This window comes from Panthera tigris, chromosome F2, assembly GCF_018350195.1.
Source record: "Panthera tigris isolate Pti1 chromosome F2, P.tigris_Pti1_mat1.1, whole genome shotgun sequence".
In the NCBI taxonomy this organism is placed as follows: Eukaryota; Metazoa; Chordata; class Mammalia; order Carnivora; family Felidae; genus Panthera; species Panthera tigris.
Window position 1 is genome coordinate 60232172 of NC_056676.1, and position 12885 is coordinate 60245056.

General features: G+C 36.0%; 1 protein-coding gene across 2 annotated transcripts in view; it reads right to left on the reverse strand.

Moving 5' to 3' along the window:
- Positions 1-12885, reverse strand: part of EIF3H (eukaryotic translation initiation factor 3 subunit H) — a 99504-nt gene that overhangs the window by 9905 nt on the left and 76714 nt on the right. For both annotated transcript variants that reach the window (XM_007075570.3, XM_042972642.1), the window contains exons 3-5: positions 4761-4928; positions 3106-3205; positions 1740-1889 (exon numbers count right to left, since the gene is read on the reverse strand). In XM_007075570.3, the coding sequence (XP_007075632.1) occupies positions 1740-1889; positions 3106-3205; positions 4761-4928 (418 nt within the window). The remainder of the gene's footprint in view (positions 1-1739; positions 1890-3105; positions 3206-4760; positions 4929-12885) is intronic.

Below are 12885 nucleotides of genomic sequence, written 5' to 3' on the forward strand. Positions count from 1 at the left end.
TAAAATAGTATTATCAGTTTGGGTGAATATAACAGTCCATTAGTACAGGTACTGCTCAGGGTTGCTTCATTTTTTTCCCTTCCAACAGGAACACAAATTTACCTTTTAAATAATTTCACATTTAAAGAAAAGGACCTCTCTTTCTATTTCACATAAAATACAGAAGATAAAACTATAATAAAATATTTGTCTGGAACTTACTTGCTATGGCAAACTGGGAGCATTTTCTTGGCTATTATAAATGCTGTTCTGGATAAATAAGCATTACAGACCAACTCACTGGTAATGCTAAAGCACAAAAGGGCTATATTTGTTTTGTATGCTCAATAAGCTTGAGAAAGGGTGAAGGCATAAATTATATGAGCAAACGCTTTCACATAATAAATTTAAAATTACTGTGTAACTACATATATACTTAATGTATCAAATTGTAACCTTGCATGCTAAAGAATGTTCTTGGCGCAATGCTTTAAATACAGGTGTGCTGAATGTGTTTGTAAAAGTAATAAAGAAAAGTATGACCTTCTAAAAGAGACAAATTAAAGGACTATTATGAATATATGTTTGCAGTCCACAGTAACTCTTTAGTGCCAAATTAGCCTTGTAAGCTGGCTATACACTCCGTTTACCATGCAGTTTCCATCTCCTTCCTCTGTACAGGCTTTCTAGTGGCCTCTATGATGGATTCATCCAATAGAAGTGGCCGTTCAACCACAGTCCTATCCATTCCAGAGCATGGAGAATACTGGGCTCTCTGGTCCTCCCGGGTTTATCCCACTCGTCTTATAACAAAGAAGTACAAGGTCTGTATGTTCTTTTGTGCAAGCTTCTACTGGAGGTTATAGAAATATGACAAATAACTGAGCTTCGATTCCAAACTGTGTGCTTAAGAAAACACACTTCGTGGTCATTCAACAAATACATACTGATTGAGTACCTACTCGGCCTATTTAATTTCTACAGGTCTGCTGCTAGCACCCTCCCACCACAAAACAATCACCAACATCAAGCTTAAAGGGCATTTAAGAGGAGCTACATAGACGATTCCGCTTATATTTCTGTTAAGAGCAATAAATGACAGGAAAAGAAACATTAATTCCATAAAGGAAATAATGTGTTTGGAACACCTCAGTGAGTACTTTACCAACACAATAAATACCTAGCAACTAGATAGCTAAAGGAGTCACAATGGAGGAGATGATGTCACCACTGTCTAAGACAGCAAAAGCCAGGGTCATGTTTGGAAAATTCTAATTTTAGTTGAAAATCCACACTGGAAATTCACTAATACAGTCTGTATCTGAACAAGGGCAAGTGCCACCAGTAAAACAAATACGCATTTTTGTTTTTCTCCTGAGTATTATTAAATATCCAGACATAATACCATAAGCCTCTAAGGACAGTGTACAATAAATAAAGCTAAGCCCCAAAAGAAACAAACAGACAAACAAACTCCTCTCTCATGGGCATTTACCATATCAAAGCAAAAATGATACAGCAAAGGCATCAGAGCATTCTTATAATAGGAATTATTAGTATTCAAACATTTTCATTTGATCAGTTTGGCCTTTTTCCTGGGATCTTAGCAGGGCTGGATAAATACTACATGTTGTTATGTCTTAAGAACCTCAAAGTGTGCTTGGGTAATTTTTTTCTTGATTCATGGATTTAATTCAGAGTGAAAGAATCTTTTGCAGAAAGTGATAAAAAGGGACTTTTCATGAGACAGGGCCACTTACCTGCTAGCAAGACTGAGCAATTCATGTTTATCTGCTACAGCTGACTTCTTCTCAAGCTCCCACATTAGGACGTTGATCAGATGTGAATTTTTAATTACAATCGGCACTTCTTCAAACATGTGCTCAAAGGTGATATTTCCCTTTTTCAATCTGTGAAGCATGTTAAAAATACTTTAATCTGGTGGTCAGAAGTAAGTGTTAAATTGACTATTTCATACATTTTCCCTAATTACAGGCCCTCTCCAGGATCTCTGTTTCATTAGCACTCTTTTAAAAAAGGAGAGAAACGAGTTTCACAGAGTCCAGCATAAGTCGAATGATTTGAATAACACTGAAAACGATCCAAGTTTGAGTTATAAAGCTCAGAAAACAAGATTCATGGCAAAATAAACTATTCTTTCTCCGTAATCAAGTATCTTCAAAATTTCATTGATACTAAAATGTAAATGCCATAGGAAGTAAAGCTATATAATCTATATCTAAAACAATTCCCTAGAAAAGGGAAATACTCTAGTTGCTGGAAAGTTCATTTTAAAAGCCGACTGAACAACTAAATTCACCACCAGCAGAACACTCACAGGATATCCTATATACAATGGTTCAGAACACAGCAAAAATGCCATTTCTCATAATTTAGTTATAACCACCACTCCCAGGAATTGTTCATGAGTTAGCTTTGAACATTTTTTGCCTTAATTTCTTTAGAAGCTATTAGGAAACCAGCAAAAAAAAACCTACCTGTGCTAAATGAAGTTAAAGCTACTAACTTTAATAAGAAATCAAAATTCCCATAATTAATAGGAAATGAAAGAATTCTGAATTTTTTTAATTTTAATGTAAATATTCCAATGCCATTATGTAAGATCATAAAACAGCTGTACTAATTAATTCTGTTCATACCATCAACCATAAAATTTCCAAAAACCCACATTCCTTATGGATACCTTAAACTGTTTGTATCTTCCCCACCCCCAAACCCCAGCCCCACAAAACAGGAGTTCAGAAAGTAAGACCTACATCTCACAGTCCGCCTGACACAGAGCTCATACTCTGACAGCCGCTGGTCACTCATCTAACCTCCCTTTATTAATCATTTATTTCCTCAAATCCAGTAGCTAATTAATTCCCACTCCAAATGAATTCACCCATAGTGAGAACAGACGAGACATTCCATACAGAACAGTTTAAACATGGAAAGGGAGAGATCAAGTGGCACTCGGCCATGCAAAAGACGTCTACCGTCCACACGGCAGAAGCATTACCACGCCACCACCACCATGGATTCAATAAATGTGGCAAACTAAAACCTTAAAAGAAAAAACAGCCAATGCTTTACCATATGCCTCACAGGCCCCCAAACACTTACGCTTCAGGAGAAAAATCCTTCTCTTTACAAACTTCCATCAGTTTAGGAGTCAGTCGGTATGCTTTCAGCGAGAGAGACCCTTGGGCAGTTTTTATGGGATCTCAAATAAGGAAAAGAGAAAGAAATTTACTAGAAATTTTGTTACTACCAGTGCTGGAATGACACTGGTTCTAGGCACACTGTCACTTATCATACAATCTTTGCAAAATGAAGATCAAAATAAATGATCAGAACGCAACATGAAGCAGATTGGAACCAGCAAATAGTTAAGTGAAAATGTAGGAACCCTATCGTCCTACTTGTAATTGGTAGAGGAACTTCCTCCCTGAAGTAAAAATAAAGGATTCAAAATGAAGCGATTCTCATATCTATTCCTCAGCTTGAACAAATATTCTTGATGAAAAGTTGAACTTTTCAAGAAGAATACTTGAACAAGTATTCTTGATGAAAACATCTCATATGTTCTAAACCTTACATTCATCCCGTATGACAAGAAAAATACTAATGAATATTAAATATGAAAATACACTGCATGCACTTGTGCAGTTCAGTCGACTAATTTAAATGAATAACCCTGCAAACGAAATGTATCCATCCTAAGAATCATTGCCCAAGTTTAGTAAAACAGATTCTAAAAACAAAACAACAAGAAAGTGCTATCACAAAAGTGTCTTTTTAGTTTCAGAGAAACTAATTTTGTCAAAAACTAGCTGCTTAAATACCCCCTGAGTAAGGGAGCTTAGCACTTGCTGCATGATAACGGCTCCGGCACGCCAATATTCGCCTAAAACCTGTGTTAACATTCATGTTGTCTGAAACTTAACACAGTGAAACTTTTAGCAATAGGTGATAAAATGAAAACCAAAATAGATTGAAACAAGTGGAAAATTCATCAAGGTCTGATGATGCAATGTTTCCAGCCAATATAAGTACACTTTAACAACTTGTTCTTTACTGTAATCCAATTGTTAACATACTGAAACAATTTTGGGGCAGCTCATAAGATTGATCGTATTCATTAGTATTTTTTCTGACAGATACTCAGGACGTTACATTTACTTCTCAGCTGGAAACTATATGCAAGTCTGCCAGATATGGCAAACTGTGAGTGTTTGGGGAGGGGGAAGGCTATAAAGCTGTTAAATTGCCTACAGTTCTGATACAGCACAGAACATCTGGTCTGGAGAGCTTGAGGAAACACCATTAAATAGGCCGAAAAGAAAAAAATCTTTGTGCTAAGAAACAGTCCAGGTTTTGTATGCTGCTGTCAGAGGTATAAAAAAAAACTTGGCACACTGTGTTAGGATTGGTCAGTCACGTACAGAGCCAGACACTCTAGCAATTGGGGTTTGTTAGACATCTGGTCGAGTTCCACCAGCCCCTTCAAATGAGGGAGGGGAGATGGAGGAATAAAAATGAAGCAGCTACTCCAGCATTCCAAAATGTACACATCAGGGCTCTGATAGCAAGAAAAATAAACAGAGAGAAGGAAACCCTGTCTAGACTTAGCTGCTGCTGAGGCTGCTGCAGAAACAGGGTTGGTATTTACTTGAGAAGGCCTGCCAGGCTGCTCTTAGAGGCAAAAAGACAGAAAGCAAAAATAGTAGTAATAACATTAAGGGAAGAAAAGAATAATAAAGGAAACTCCTACTAACCGTAAATGAGAACGACAGATTCCTCAATGGCATGCTGGTAACTGAACTGAGAATCCAGGAGTGCTCGGGTGACGAACGAGCCATAGTATGTGGACTGATACCAGCCCACGTGGAGATGATCGATGTTGACATGGCGAAGGCTGCGCATCATTTCCATCTGATATTGGACTAGACGATACAGAGAGGAGGGGGTAAAAGAAAATCTATTTAATGACGCCACAAATATTAAAAACAAGCCTTTTTGGAAATGAGTTGTTACACAACAACTTATTAGCTACAGGGAACAGGTTTCCAGATTTAAAATTCATTCAGTTCACATATAAAGAAAATGAATTTAAGCTTTCAAATCATTTCAAATCCCCGAAGCTTTCTTTTTTTTCATTGATGAAATAACATGTTGTAGAAAAGTTACTAAAAACACAATAATAATGCCTTGTTATAAAAACGAAATTATTTATTAAATGTGGTTTCCACTCCCTTCTCAAAACTCTTAAAAATAGTCAATGTTTAAGAAAACAATTTGTGTATTTGCTATACTGGTTGGTTTTAAGAAATTTCATTTGAATTAGTAAGTGAGAATAGTTATCAATGTCTTCTTCAACACAGATTTTAGAACTGAGAAGTTAAGATCATCAGGAAAATGAATGGGGAAACAATTAACTACCACATTATTTAAATACGAACAGAATACAAGCTGTAGCTGATTTAAAATATAAGAATTCATTTTTGCCTTCATTTGGTGCCCCCTGCTGCATATGCTAAATTTTAAAAAGAACTCTTTTCTTGTGTGTTCTTTTGTGTTAACTAATAGATATTAATTTTTCATTAGAGTTATAAGTTAATCACCATGTGTAGAATGAAAAGGTTGAAAGACTTTTACTCCCTTCAAATTAATAACTATAATGTGCATTATTAACTTAAAGCAGTATTATTAGAAAAATAGGTGCAAACTGAGAATATAATAAATAAAAGATTAAAACCTTTAAAAGCAATATAGCCCAAAAATGAGTAGCAAATAGGTAATACAGGAGAAAATTTTATAGTCAACCTACTATCCAGTCTATTTCTATTATAATGAATGCACAACTATGTGGAATAAATATATTTGCTTAACTCAGAATCTAGTCATTTCATTTTTAAAACTCTTAATCAGGTTTTAGCAAATGTAAAGTTATATGTTTGTCATTTCCTTGGTTATAGCACTATGGTTTTATAAAGCAAACAGGATTCAGGATCATAAAATACAAAAGAACCTTCCTCAGATGGGCACAATCTTACTTTTCAACATTTGTTACTAGGCAAAGAAATTACAAATCTGCTTAATTTCAAAGAAAGTCCTATTTCTCATGATAAAATATGGCTGTCAACTTGTAATTATTCAAGAATTATATGTTTTTTAGTTTTTCTTTTTACATACAATATGATGGCCTCAAGAAGAAGTATGAGATAAATATGACAATCTTATATCAATTTATCTTTTATCTTAAATTTTTGTATCTCTGGCACATAACAGACTTCCTTCCCAGCTAGTTTAACAGATTCGTATCAAACACATAAATATGGCATAGAATCACTGCGATGGTCTCTCTCTGCTTTAAAATTCCCTCTTTTAAATTAAAATAAAATCACTAACTTGGCAAATGAGATTTAATCACAGTTAAAAGTTCTAATATCACAAACAAAATAGGAGTCAGACTAAATTTACCATTCATTTTAAAGGGACAAGCAGAAGATGGGGAGAGTAACAAGCAATTGACAATTGTCAACACATGACTGGATAGGATGATTTCTTTAAGTCAGTACTTCCAAAATATCGGTCAATGTACAATTTAGCTATAATATAAGGAGAAATTAGATTCAATTGGCAACAATAGAAAAAAAGAAAAGACTTGGAATCTTGAGATCTACGTTCTCATACCAGTGCTTCGCTTTTTCCCATGGGGAGTCCTGCCATCCAGGTAATGACTTTTTTCTGATGCTTAACTTTCCCATCTCCAGAAAGATCTAAGAGCTCATCACAGTGAAAATGTTGTGACTCCACATTGTTCACTGAATATGCTAATTATAAGTAATAATTTTTCTATAGACTAAAGCATAGCCTCCAGCATGCATTAATACTTAAAAATGAATTTCTCTGAAAAGCAGTCTGTAATCTTACTAAGTCTCTCCCCAAATAGCCTGAATACAATAGCTTTTATAATAGTATTTTCAGGATGCAGGAGGTTAAAAAAAAAAAAAAAAAAAAAAAAAAAACCTCTATGAACAGTAGCGAGCCTGCAAATTCCTTCTTCATCCGGAATCTTACCCACTTTAAGCCCCTTGGACAAAAATGAAAATAAGTGTTCCTTTTAGCTAGGAAGAGACTGAGGAATAGGCGGCTTGTAGCCCTATAGAGTTAACACTGCTCCAATGTATTTAATTCTGAGAACTGAGAAGTGGAGAGACAGCTTCTGTGCTGGTAGAACTTGGGGCAGGGGGAGAGCTGGTGGGTGAGGAGACCACTTCCACTTTGCCATTCTATAGCTTAGAAAATCATGACACACAAGATTTTGCAAAGCTCTAATAAAAACTTATTTCTTTACAAGTATTTATTTATTTTGAGACTGAGAAAGAGTGCACGCATTGAAGGGGCAGATAGAAACGGAGAGAGAATCACAAGCTGACTTCGCACCATCAGCGTGGATCCCAATGAGGGGCTCAAACTCACGAACCCTGAGATCGTGACCTGGACCAAAATCAAGAGTTGTATACTTAATCAACTGAGCCACCCAGGCGCCCCTAATAAAAACGTATTTTTAAAGTCATAAGTGTTTTCACATGACCTAAATATGGCAAATAAATATTAAAATGTAAGGGGTATGAACAAGACAGGTAAGTTGATAAAATTGCTGTTCAAAATCTACAAGGCACCGGAATTTCACTATTATACAAAAAATATATCCTGGGCCTATTCTGTGTGAAATTTCTGGATAGTCTCTATTTTGGTTTGGACTTACTACCCCAACTTTAAAAATTAAAAACCACAACTTAAAGAATGTCCTCCCGGAGGCGTCACACCCAGAAAGAAAGATCTAAAACGACTGCAAGGGATCCGTGAAAAGAGGAGCACAGGGGTGGTGCTGGGGCTTCCAAGTAAAGCTGGGTACACTGAGGCCTAGTCCTCACCAGGACTACTCACATGAGCCTGCAGTACACAAAGAGGTACATTGGATTCAATAGAAAGAATGTTTAAGTGACATTTTTTCTATTATATACAAGCTGAGGAACAAGAAAAAACTCACAGCCAAGTGAATTGCTTTCTCTGCAGACTTTTAGATCTGTGTCCTCCCTCTAATGTTGACACAGACGCGTGACTCTTATCTCCCTTCACCCACGCAGTGTTTCCTTTCCTCTTCCTCCCACCCACATTTTTAAAAAGCACAAAACCAAACCCTGCAGAAGTACCCTGGTAAACTTAAGTAGGGATAAGAAATGCAAGCAGACCGTCCTTTAAATGGTCTCAAAACCATGCTCCTGGCAGCTACCACCACTCAACTGATCTGAGCTGCCACACCAGCTCACACCTTTCACCCCTCTGGACTACAAAAGACACGAGGGAAAAAATCGTGAAAAGGTGACGTGCGAGGGAATTCTACACAGGAAATAAAGAATGGTCCCGGCAGATGCTCACCTTCCAGGTGAATGCCATCATTGCTTTTGTGGCTATGCTAGTTTCTCTAGGGAGTCATAACAAGGTGGGTGCTTAAGGCACACGCAAGAGACCCAATGTAGCTACAACACAAAGGTAACAGGGAAGGGGAGGAAGCTCATGCTTTCGGGAAGTGGCTGTGATGATGCCTTGTTCCAGCCCACAGACTCTGGGTGAGTGGGAGGTAGAACTATGTTTGCCTTCTTATGCCCAGCTGGACTCACTTTACTGGGCTGGAGTTTTAACAGGAGAGCATACAAGATATGCCCAGGCAGAGATAAAGTTCACTCCTATTTAAGGAGTGCCTCACACCTCAGAACAAAGAGAATCACAACAAAAGAAACAAAAGGAAAAAAAGAGAAGGAAAAGAAAAAAAATAAGGCTCCTTGATACCACAAACTCCTTACTGCAGAGTTAATGCAGTTCAATGAAATAAGAAACAAGCATTTAAAGGCATCTTTGTAGAATTGGTCCAGGGTTAGGCACGCTCTCACTTTTGTTCTAAAATTCTCTTATTTAACAGAAAGAAGCCCAAGTAGCAATTTGATCCAATGATACTCACTTCTGAGTTAATATAACCAAATATTCCTCGTGTAGTTCCCAAAGATGAATAGAAAGAGGAAAACTGTTTTGGAGGCGGGGACTATTTTTAAATCATGGTAATATCCAACAGAAAGCTCAGAATTGTATAGTGAAAAGTTTAAGAAAGAACTTTTTAAAGCATTCTTAGCTTAAAAAGCAAACACTTTACAGAATGAGGAGATACAGAGCACAGCAAATGAATTTCAAAAACAAACTGATAGCTACCATTAAGCCAACTCCCATTACTAATACAAAAGCTATACGTAAAATGCAGTTGAGGTAGTGCTACAAAATTTGGAAGGATTATCAAAATGAGCTGAAGTTTTATAGTCTCTTCAATCTTTACAATTGTCTTAATTGGTTAAGCCTCTCCCAAGCAAAGGAGAGCCTGGTTTACAATACTGAATAACTGTTCAAAGTCTGGCACCAGGATATTCATATTCACTTTTTCCAGATATCCTCTTTGCAAAACAGTCGATTTTAAATTGCCTAGAGCTAAAACTATCTTAACTGAGGCAGGCTGCCCAATAACTATTCCTTTCAAAAATCCACCACATTTGCTAGGCTTTCTCTTGTTTTTATCTCCAAGTATGAAAACACTGAAAATAATATGTTGTTTTATATTTAAACGCTATATCTGGAGTTATGCCGGCAAACAACAAACAAGCTTGAGATATGAGTTCTCCTGAAGATCACTGAGAAGGACAATGAATGGATTAGAAGCTTTTTAGTTCAGTAGAATAAGTAGCCAGCATTCTTTCCCCTTCAATTCCTCACCCCTGTCTTTAAAATCACCTTTTTTATTTTATTATTTGAAGTGAACCCTATTAAAAGATAACTTCTCGGTGAAAAACAAGAACAAAGAACTACCACAGTTGGCTAGTTGGGATGACTAAAAGCAGAAAGTTAAATCTGTAGCATAGTTTAATGTCTGTCAGATTAAGGGGAAAAAAAGTGTTTTATAGATGTCTTATTAACTTTGAAAAGACAAAACAACCTAATTTAAACTTTAGAAATTAAAGACAACTTAATGGACGTACTGTCTCGTTTAGTGACTTAATACTATATCGAATGAATCCAAATTATTTTAAAATATATTGTCATAGAATTATATTAAAAATATCCACATATATAGGCTGGAGGGAAAGGGCAGAGCTAAACCCCAGGAGAGAAACTAGCACTTAGTGAGCACTTATTATGTCAGACTTCCCACTAAGTGGTCCACATATGTTCTCTGACCATATTCCTCACAGGAACTCTAATGAGCTAATCACCATTACTGAAATCCTCTTAGAAAAACTATAAAGTGGCAGGACTCAATCTGACTTCAGACTCTGCGACTCCAAAGCCCAGGCAACCACCCACTTACAGAATTTCATCTCCTCTTATTCATAAAGTGTAAATTATTTCTGAGCCAATAAAGCACAACACACAAAACACAACAGAAATACTCAATTTCTAGGTTTTGAGAAAACACAGTTCATACATGTCTGACCACTAAATCAACCAATAATTTAGCAATACCAGTAAGATGTTAAGTGATAAAACTACCTTCAAAGGTTTTTAAATGTCAAAGTCTGTAGTTACCACAAATACATAATCAAACTCCTAAAAACACTGCATTCTATGTCACTATTTGAAACTTATGCCAATGCTACTTTGTAACTAAGAGGTGGCTTGGATCAAAGATGACTCACACAGCACAAGTAGGGGGACACAGACCAGATGCAGCACATGCTCTTGGCAGCAAAGAAAACTACTAAGCTCAATCAAGAGATACAAATGGCTTTAAAGCAAGCAAGCAAACAAAAGCCCACAGCTCTGTACAGCAGAGCTCAATGATTTCAACAAACATGACAGGGAAGTGGAATACATCAAAACTTCCTGTTTTAGCATGAGGGCTAACCTAAGTAGGACTTTTAAGAAAATAATTATAAGTCTCTTTCCCAGCAGCACCATGGGACACCAGTAAGCACCGACAAGCTATGAACTCTGAAGGTATTTACCTCAGTATTTAATAAGACCAACTACTCTGTGCTTTCCTCTGCATATCAGACTTTCTGCCAAGCTGCACATACGTTGCAGGAAGTGTTCGAAGCCAGTAGCAGATGCAGATTTAAGCAAACAGAATGTGCATTTGAAAAAAGACTTAAATAAGAGTCGACTTTGGGTGGAGAGAACTATGGGGTACATGTGTCTTAAAACTTCCATATTCTCTTCACCCAAGTCTGTATCATATATTAATTCTTTTTTTTTTTTTTTTTTTTCAGTTAAAACATCTGTTATTAAGGCCACCCCTGTGAATGCTTAAGGATTTTGGTAACAGTTCGTTTTTCACATTAAGTGCCTGATATATATTCTACTCTACTTAAAAACTAATCTGTTTTATTTTTAAAAGAAATAAGAAAAATACTGCCTTTCTTTATAATCTTACAGAAATGTTTTTTAAATAGTTCATTTGCCTTGGGTGGTTTAATTTCTTCTTTAGAGTATTTATGAATTCTGACCAAGAATTCCTTCTAAATGCCAACCTGAAGATAAGGGAAGTGGTGGGCAGGGGGTGACTCTTTTAAAACTAGTAAGAGCTTTGAAAATTAGGGGAAATCAGGTTTTTTGAGGTTTTAATATGTCTCAAAAAGTCTTTTATGAAATAAACTGGACTCTTTACAGAAAATAACGTGTACATCCTGTAACAATTTCATATAGTTACCCTCCTAACCAAATCATGAAACACAGCCAAGAGATCCTATTTCTTTGAGGTTATGAGAATTTATATATATACATACATATATATATATACACACATATACATATACATGCATAGATACACATACATGTATGCATGGAAATATATATATATACACACATACACACACACGTATGCATGGAAATATATATATGCATGCCCTTGGTCATGAAAACACATGCAGGTAAGCAGGTAATAGAGAGCACAAGTTCACTGTATGTCATCTAAGATCTATTTATACCAAGTGAATTCACCTCGACAGGACCAAAGGCTATAGACCTTCTCATCTAACACCATGAAGAATTCTCTCTTGAAGAACAGCCTATTGGCCAATGCTACCTCTTCTACAATTAAGAGCATGATATGTTAGAAGATCAAAGGAGATTTAGAAAATCATGTATTTCATTCTAGGTTACAGGCTTTTTCATAAGGACAGGGAACACCTTTGTCATATTTACAGCAATACATCAGGCACTACTTTAATGCCAGCCCAAAGTTAAGTCCTCACTCAACGTATTCAGGGGGAAAAAATGGAATATTTCAAAAACATGATTGCTGTTAATGTACTAGAAAGGTCACAATTATTAGGAAATTATAGATATATATCTTACTATGGATCACAAAGGACAGGAAGTAGCCTGCTTTAAAACACAAAAAATCATCAGTAAATCGGGACTAGGCAAAGTATAAATTGGAATATAGAAAGAAGAAATTGCAGGTGAGGCAGAGACCTGAACAAAATAAAGCAAGCCATAGATATTTTTATTAAAATACACAAATTTGGCTCTGAGAATCCTGACAATCAAAGCAACAAGGCAAACATGGTTATTTATATTATCCAAAGGGAGAAAAACATCAGATCTCATAGTAGGTTAAGACTTTCTCTAGTACTTAACCCTAATATAAAGTTTTCATGTAAGGTTTCAAAGCAAAATTCCTATGTAATTTTTTGAGAAACAGGAGACATTTCCATAATAGAATAATCACACTTGATTTACCTTTCCTATAAATCTACATTTTTAAGGTAAAACAAAGAAAGAATGGCCTCATGAGTGTTTTTTATAACACACAAAATAGTCTGTACAAGTTATCAAAAAAAAGAAGGGCTG